This window comes from Mytilus galloprovincialis, chromosome 3, assembly GCF_965363235.1.
Source record: "Mytilus galloprovincialis chromosome 3, xbMytGall1.hap1.1, whole genome shotgun sequence".
NCBI lineage: Eukaryota > Metazoa > Mollusca > Bivalvia > Mytilida > Mytilidae > Mytilus > Mytilus galloprovincialis.
The window spans coordinates 41,524,935-41,533,952 of record NC_134840.1 but is presented as its reverse complement, the minus strand read 5'-3'; the positions used below and the strand labels follow the sequence as shown (position 1 = coordinate 41,533,952).

Genomic DNA, 9,018 nt, shown 5'->3' with positions numbered 1-9,018 from the left:
CACCTAAACTTACTAACAAATTTGCAGAAATGAAAGTTTTGTTGAAAGAGAAATATATTAAGACCATTTTGAGCCAAAATTTACCTGTCTATGAGTTTGCATTAAAAATTGAGGATTAATGCGCTCCATAGTATACTAATTTAAGATTTCCAGAAAACCAGGGGTTATTTTTAGTGGTACCTCCTTTCGGAAGCTCTCTGCTTTCTTATATGATTTTGAATGTATGTTGAAAATTGGCATGCAGAAAGGTGACACCTGTACAATTCAGGATATACCTAGTTTCTATGAAGTTAAACTTAAGGTAAAATATTTAGAAAGCTGTGAAAATTGCAATATTTGGTTGAACAGATAGGGACTTTTAATTGGTGGTATGACACCTTTAAAGAACACGGAGTCAGCTTTGATTTGTACCTTTTATTTCTTTTACCGATTATTTTTTTGAACTATATATATATGTTCGGTCTTGGCTATTATTGGAAATAAAAGTATCTCGACGTTGGAAGTACCAGGTTATTTTTATATGTTGGTTAATTCACACAAAGAAGATTATTTTGCTTATACCAGGGCCGGATCCAGTCATTTTTAAAAGGGGTTCCAAACCCAGGCTAAAAACCATATGTCCACATTGAAATGCAATGCTAGTCCAAAAAGGTGGTTTCCAACCCCTGGATTCCCAACCCCTTTGGTCCGACACTGATTGTTCTTATCAATAATTTAACAAAACTAAACAAAAACAATTTAGTCAACAATTAATATGATGGAGAAAATCGTGATGCATTATAAATATTTCAATAAATTAAAAATTGCATGATTACCTAAATTCAGCAGAAGGATATAATCCGTGGTCTTTTAGTATGTAGTCGCCACTGTCTTGATAGATATAGGAAGATGTGATACGAGTGCCAATGAGACAATTCTCCATCCAAGTCACAATTTATAAAAAGTAAACCATTATAGGTCAAGGTACGGTCTTCAAAACGGAGCCTTGATGTATTTAATTATGTACAACTAGTAAAAAAATATAAACCACTGTACTAACCACTTACAGAGCACTGTTGTGTGACTGTTAATGAATGTATTGTGATTCTGAATATATTTATATCTATTAGATATATTGGAATACCAATTATGAATCTATGGATGGCATTTGCTGTACATGTCCCGATGAGAGTAAAACATCCATATTTTATGTGCTTGAACGTGAACAACAACAATCAAATTGCAAGAACCTTAACAGGGTTGAGACTAGATTTGTCAATAAAGTAAGTATACCAGTGGGTTGACCGTCATACAATTCCAAAAACAAATATATAAATTGTCAAAGACAAGAAATAAAGCAAGAGGAACAATTGTGTATATGAGGAATAAAATGTAATAGTAGAACTTGTAATGTAGGCATTTTAATCGTTTTTCAAAAACGTCTTTCTTTGTTAATTTTTCAGTTTTTGACATACTGGTTCCTGTTTCGTGAAATCGGCATAATTAAACATTTTAAGTAACTATTCAAGAATAGTAAGTTGACAAGAAAAAACTAAAATCATTGCGCGTGTCCTAGATCCTAGTGTTATTTGTAAATCTACGACAATTTCAAGAAAAAGATATATGATGTACAAGTACCCATCCACGTCCACTGTGTTTTTGTTTGGTGTATTTCTGTTTGTATGCATCTAACGAGTTAAACTCATTGTTGAAGGCCGTACGGTGACCTATAGTTGTTAATTTCTATGTCATTTGATCTCATGTGTGTGAAGGGTTGTCTCATTGGCAATCATTTCACATCTGTTTTTTGTGACGGGTTCTTGTCTCTGTCGTTTCATTTATTTCAAGCTCATCGAGGTATATGGCATACAAGTTCTCACGGATAAGAAAATTTGTGTAATTAGGCATTTTCAATGCACTTTATAGTGACTTTGTTAGATGTTTATCTTCTTGTCTTTTTAAAATTCTTAGTGTATATATTTGGTTTCTTTTAAATACTTAATTACACTAAGAAAGCTACATCGATGAATTTTTAAATGTGTCATTGAACTATACAAAAATTTTGGTAAAGAAGTGTATTTTTACTTTGCTGGATATTTGACTTATCATCATAACACATATGTCGATGAAATTATCAAAATGCAACAACAAATGTAGAGATTGAAAGATTAATGTTCAGTCATACAGTTGGTATTCCAATGGATACTGTTTGTGCGCCTCTGCTTATAATATGGATACGATGCCAGGGGTGGATTAAAACAACAAATCCAATACAAACAGGAAACACCCTGGCCAACGAAGAGACAAACAACCGTTCACAAACAGAAGCATAATGATAAGGCAAGACTAAAGTTTACATTGAAAAAAAGAAATAAAATTTCTAAAGAGCCTTTCAGTATCGTTCATTTGACAATGGTCATTCTTGTACATTAAAGACTAGCATATTAGTCATAACAAAAACATCCTTATAGTGATCGTCTAGTGCTAATCATTTTTTTATGCTTACGGTACCTCTCTGTCATAAATTTTGCCCAAAACGATAAAAAAAAATCTTCATCTTTAGGCATTATCTACTTAAGGGATGATCCAATGATTTTGTCGTATTGGAATTTTAGAAGATCATATATTGATAATAGTTTTGGCTGTCTGTATAGTTTCCACCCTCTATCTTTCATTCATAGTTTTCGAGATTACTGTCAAAATTATGAAAAAAATAGTTAAACTTTGTCATTCAAGGTAATAACTCCTATATGATATAGAAGACAACAATTGTTTCAGTTATAAGGCATTTTTGTAGATTTTGTAATGCTAGTCATTTTTCAGATTTAGTTTCTAACTTTCAAGTATAGTTAAAGAGATATTTAAAAAAAAAATCTTCTAATTGTTTTTGTTCCTTTAGCATTTTTGTATAGATACTGCACTGCTGATTATTTTTACGCTTGTTTACCCTCAAACACATGGAAATTCGCGAAAAAGCGTTATTTAAGGGTAATTCATCCATAAAGGAATCTTTAGATCATTTTGGCGTAGACAAAAGTCGGTAGATCTTAACATTTTGATAATTTTGTCTTGTGAGATTTTTCCCTTATCCTCTTTCCACTACAGTTTTTCAGGTTTAAGAGATTAATCTATTTTACCCTTATCCTGTATTCAGTTTAGCCTTGGTGGCCATGCTGGTTGGCTTGTCGGAATTAAAAACACAAACTTTATACTAGCTACCTTTTTTTGGATGCAATTGGTTCAAAAGTTTCCGAGAGAAGATCTTTGAACAAAATTACAAAAACGATTTTTTATTTTTTTCAATAATTATAACAAATTAGATTATAATTTTCAGAAAATAAGGGATATGTCTATTCTATGTCTATTCTGAGGAAGAATATGTTTTCAAGTCCATGGAAATTAAACACTCGTTAAATGTTTCTTTATCATTATGAGATACATGACACAATATTGTTTATGAAATATTTACGTTCAAAACGTTGGAAATAAAAATGGTTAATCTTTCTTCTGATAATTCATAAAAAAAGAACTGGTTAATATTTCTACTGATAATTCAAAAAAAAATATGGCTAATCTTTTTACTGATAATTCACAAAAAAAAATGACTTAAAGAGAAAAAAAGGTAAAAAAGTGAGCAATAAAAATCAAAAGGTCCAATAAAGAAAAAAAAAGAAACAACATTAATAAACTACTACACAGAAAAGTTAGGTTTAACAACACAATCAACAACAGCAAAACGTGATGAACTCCTGTTTCTGGATAGGATAGGCAATTTCTGCTCGAATGTCGGCACCTGTTGTATTTATCATTCTAAGTTTAAGTGAGTCAAAGTTCCAAATTATGAAATAATTGAATATTCTTCATTTGGCATAATGGAGATGCTTCACAAAAGTACGAAAGAAAACGCTTTTGAGTTTCAATTGGAAACCAGTAATAGTCAAACAGTAACCCTGTAAATTTGTTGAGAAGAAAATGACAAAGCATTGAAGTCTATAAAGTCAGCAATTATTCTTGGCTATAAACACAACAATTTTAATATGAGTTAAAACTTTGTGAGGTTTAGAGTAACGTGTTGACAACTGTGGATCTATGTTTTTGACAATACCATATAGCTTAATGGGATCTATGTTTTTGAGATTGAGATATAAGTCGAAATTTTTTAAGTATATTAATTTGCTTTCATATTTCTGTACAAAGCATGCATTTTATATTCTGAATTGACGTTATAAGGAAATCATTCAATATTTGGGAATATAAAAAAGAAGATGTGGTATGATTGCCAATGAGACAACTATCCACAAAAGACCAAAATGACACAGACATTAACAACTGTAGGTCACCGTACGGCCTTCAACAATGAGCAAAACCCATATCGCATAGTCAGCTATAAAAGGCCCCGATAAGACAATGTAAAACAATTCAAACGAGAAAACTAACGGCCTTATGTATGTAAAAAAAAATGAACGAAAAACAAATATGTAACACATAAACAAACGACAACCACTGAATTACAGGCTCCTGACTTGGGACAGGCACATACATAAATAATGTGGTGGGGTTAAACATGTTAGCGGGATCCCAACCCTTCCCTAACCTGGTAACCTGGGACAGTACAACATAAGAACGAACTATAAAAATACAGTTCATCCATTTTTTTTTATGTTTGTTAATATGCATTGTTTTTTTTCTTTTTTTTCTTTTTGTTTTAATTTTCTTTTTTTTTTGTTTTATCGTTTGTGAAAATCTACGACACAAACAGGAAAGCATTTTACAAATTCATACCTTTTGTACATTTTGATTTCATAGATATTCAAAAAAATCTATGTTTTGTCTATAATGAAGATGTATCAGGACATTAGAATGTAGTGGTGGATGCAGAAATTATCATAAGTTGGGGTGAGGGCACTGAATGCCCAAGAAGGGGGCTGTCATGCTTTATTTTTTTCCAAAAAAAAGGGGTGGCGGTCACCCTGCCCCCTTAAAATTCGCCTCTGGCATTATATGATTGAATGAATAAATTGTTTATTGATTCATGATCTTTTTTTCTTCTTTAAATTTTCATTTCTTTAAACTGTTTATGCACTTATATACACATATATTCAATTATTATACACAAAACAACATTATATGTACACGCTCAACCATTAACGAAATATTTATATACATGTATATTGATTAAAAATAGACAACATGTACTCGATGTAGGTACATATCTATCTAATATACCAATGATAATCGGTTTATTTAAATCCTGTAGGAAATATTTAGTATGACGTCAATTCCTCCAACATGGTTTATGACACATAGCAATAATCGACATGGCCAAGTTTGACGATTTAAAAATACTTAATAAAAACACGGAGGTTTTCATCATTGCCTTCAAATTACTTTTATGTGTCTTAACATTCAACAAAAAAAAAAAATAAATAAACACGGTAAAAATGGGAGGATTAATGGCAAAATTAAAAGACGCATTATCTGAATTTACTGGTTCCAATCCTGCCAGAGTGCTAATGTTAGGATTAGATGCTGCAGGTTAGTCCAATAAAATAATCTTCTGGTTTGTGTCATTTCTTAATGTTAAAATCTTCAATTGTTGAAATTATGTTAACATGGAAGTTAAAATGTTAAATCAAATACATTTTTATTGTCTCTTATTTACTGTAAAGAATGTCATGCGAGTCTACCCCTTGCTAAAGAAAAATAGGCAAACTTTTTTTTTATTTTTTTTACTTACTGCTTCTTGAATTACCTAATGGATTTTATAGATAAATTCGTTTTATTCGTTTTAATCTTTCTATTCCTTACTTTTTCATTATATATATATATTTATATTTATTTCTAGGTAAAACCACAATTCTTTACAAAATTAAATTGAACGAAACGGTGGCAACTATACCAACGATAGGTTTCAATGTTGAAACAGTGAATCCATGTAAAGGAGTTAGTTTTACTGTCTGGGATGTGGGTGGACAGGACAGAATTAGACCATTATGGAGACATTACTTCCAAAACACCGAAGGTTAGTGCATATTTATTATGAGTGTGTTATATAAACAATTCCGATTACTTTCAATGTCGGTGATCATTAGGATGGACCCTAAAGCACATATAATCAGAAAAAGGCGTTCTTAAATTTGTGATAAAATCACCAAATAAAATCACCAAATCTCCAATTTCTAATCCATAGATTTTTCTAAACCATTCCCATTTAGCACACACTTATATTGTCTAATATAGATTTAATGATAGCTAAATTTTACAATCCCCAAATCATCAATGAAAGCACTTCTCTTGTGCATCATAAAATATACAAAATCGAGTTAATTTAACGACCATTTTCTAATTTGTTTGTATAATTGGTTATTTATTTGATCCCATTACAGGTCTGTTGTTCATAATTGATAGTAATGATAGAGAGAGGATGGCAGAAGCTAGAGAAGAATTAATGGGAATATTACAGAATGATGAGATGAGACATGTACCATTGGTTGTCGTGGCTAATAAGCAGGATCTCCCTAGTAAGTATTCTTAATGAGTCAATGGAAAAATCGTGTAGGGATATATGATAAAAAATAAAGACAAAATACAGATAATTATAAAAAAAAAATTGTAAGATTTTATTTTAAAACATATTCTCACAAAAGCGGATTTTGCTAAGCTCAGAAGTTTATCTCAAGATGAATGTATCCTTATTTAACGAACGTGAATAATATTTTAGCTAACCGTGATTAAAAAGCGTTAAACATTAAATCTTCAGAAAGGGTATTTGAGATTTGGAACTGAACAGTACACAGAGGTCCAAAATAAATAGTCCACGAGATGACTATGCTGACAGATATTTTTTCTGTAAAACCAAATGATTCCATCCGGGCATTCATCTTTGACTGCTCCAATAAATAATTTAGATGTGATTTTGATAAAAATACATTTATATTGATAAGAACTTGTTGATCATAAGTATAGCATAATTAACATTTATTTATTTCAATCTTTTCTAGATGCACTTAGTCCATCACAAGTAGCAGAAGGTTTACACTTACACAAATTGACAGGACATAAATGGTTTATACATGGTTCATGTGCTTCAACAGGAGAAGGCATTTACGAAAGTTTAAAAGAAATGGCACATTTAGTGAAAGACCATAAAAAGTCATCAAAACGGTGAAAAAAAACAATCATGAATGCTGTTGTTTCATAATTAATTTCAAACCAAAAGCAATACAGCTAATTGGTATGAGGCCTAGGAAGGTTCTTCACGAACGAGCTATTGGGAAGATTAAGCACGTAATTTTGTCTACTTGTACGGATGATGATATTCTTGTACCAATTATCAATATGAACATCAAAGAAAAATGATAAGAGAATCAGCACCAGTTTCAGTCCAACTAGTTTGTTATACTTTTTTCATTATTCAAAATGTTGTTACATTGTTTTTACCTTTCATTATGTCATGGTATAATAAAATAAAATAAAAAACCCACGTGATGATTTAAGCATTGTTGTGAGGTCTCTCCGTCGCCGTATTGCTTTCCTTGTTTACAAAGGATGCACTGTATGGTAATTATTCAATCCATTTTAGGTATATGTTGATTTCCTTCTTTGTACCAAGGCAAGATATATTCAACCTAATGGAAAACAGTAAGCGAACAAATCAAAACAGAACAAAGCAAAAATAAACAAATCATTAAAAAAAAAGCAAAAATAAACAAACAAAACATAAAAAACAAAGCAAAAGGAAACAAAACAAAACATAAAAAACAAAATGAAACAAAACAAAAAAATACCAAATGTTAATCGAAAAGATTTTATAAAGACATTTTGTTTTTACATTTTGTGCAATTATCCAAGGATTTAAAAAGATTTAAGTGATTGGTATTTGACTAAAAAAAATCGATGTAATTATTAAGTATTAAAGTGTTCAAGGATGTTACATTTATTTGAATATACTTACTTACTTAATCCTCTTCATGTTCTTCTGGACACACAAGGCATCAACACTTGTTTCTGTTTCTGTAGCACAAGTTTCTTTCCGTGGCTGAGTATCTAGCCCAGTGCACAACCCCCTTACCAGGAGGGCCAGGGATTTATTCATCAAGGTCTCCTTCCTCTAGATGAGCTGCTAGCCAAAGCTTATGACTCCCATCTTGCCATTAGTTTTGTATCGAGTTGTCCTTCTCTTAAATGAACTGCTTTAACAGAGCTATGATCTTCATCTGACCAACTATTTATCCATAGCTGGGGCAAGGTTGATGGGTGCTAGGGCATGTCCACACGTCGGTAGGCCTACACACTGCATGTACCTCTGGGGCACTTGCTGCTCCGAGATCCTCTACAATTTTACCTGGGATGCGAGACCCTAGTTATCATGTGCTGTCGCAAGGAGGTCTTGAATAGTGCAGAGGCTATGTATTGGCAAAAAGACTTACAAACTCGGCTTTCTCTTCACCTACCAAAACAGGCTAGCTAGCGGTGATAAAAACATATGGCTCCTGCCACATTAGAGGCATGCACAATCCTGTGGAACAAACCACCAGCACATGATGAATATAAGGTGAAATATTTTTTAATTCGCTTAAGTTTCAGAAAATTGTGTTAGATTGTTTTTTTCTTAGGTTTTCATTTAAAAGGAATTTGTGTAGCTGTACTATCGGTACAAAACATTGATAAATTTTAGGTTGAAAAGCCAAGGCTGCATTTTATTAAAAGCTGATAGCCGTTGTCATATTGAATGGACTACAGTGAAAACCAAAACCTTGACGGTATGTGTTGTTCTCAAAATATCATGTCAACCTTTCACGATTTACAGCCTTGTCATATGGTACACGCTGTTGTTGGAAGTTAGTGCATAGGACTACAGATGGCTAACTTTGATAATCTTGCTTCAAAGTCGTTTTCATCACACCTCTTATTTTTTCAAAACCGAAGTATTTTGCATGTTTTTATCTTAAGGCAAAGTACGACACATGACAAATCAAGTACAGTATGCAATCTACAGTTTATCACACCATAGTTATATATCTAATACATACACATAAG

The 9,018-nt window shown here is 31.8% G+C and overlaps 1 protein-coding gene across 1 annotated transcript; it reads left to right on the top strand.

The window, feature by feature from the left end:
• The first annotated feature begins 5,274 nt into the window (after positions 1-5,274).
• Positions 5,275-7,462, top strand: LOC143067955 (ADP-ribosylation factor-like). The gene is made up of 4 exons (XM_076241621.1): positions 5,275-5,514; positions 5,825-6,001; positions 6,366-6,500; positions 6,981-7,462. The coding sequence occupies exons 1-4, from the start codon at positions 5,421-5,423 to the stop codon at positions 7,145-7,147; spliced, it is 573 nt and encodes a 190-aa protein (XP_076097736.1). The 5' UTR covers positions 5,275-5,420; the 3' UTR covers positions 7,148-7,462.
• Positions 7,463-9,018: the final 1,556 nt, after the last annotated feature.

Coding starts and splice junctions, on each gene's coding strand:
- LOC143067955 (XM_076241621.1), top strand. CDS start 5,421: ATGGGAGGATTAATGGCAAAATTAAAAGACGCATTATCTGAATTTACT. Junction 6,002..6,365: donor TTACTTCCAAAACACCGAAG/GTTAGTGCATAT, acceptor ATCCCATTACAG/GTCTGTTGTTCATAATTGAT. Junction 6,501..6,980: donor TAATAAGCAGGATCTCCCTA/GTAAGTATTCTT, acceptor AATCTTTTCTAG/ATGCACTTAGTCCATCACAA.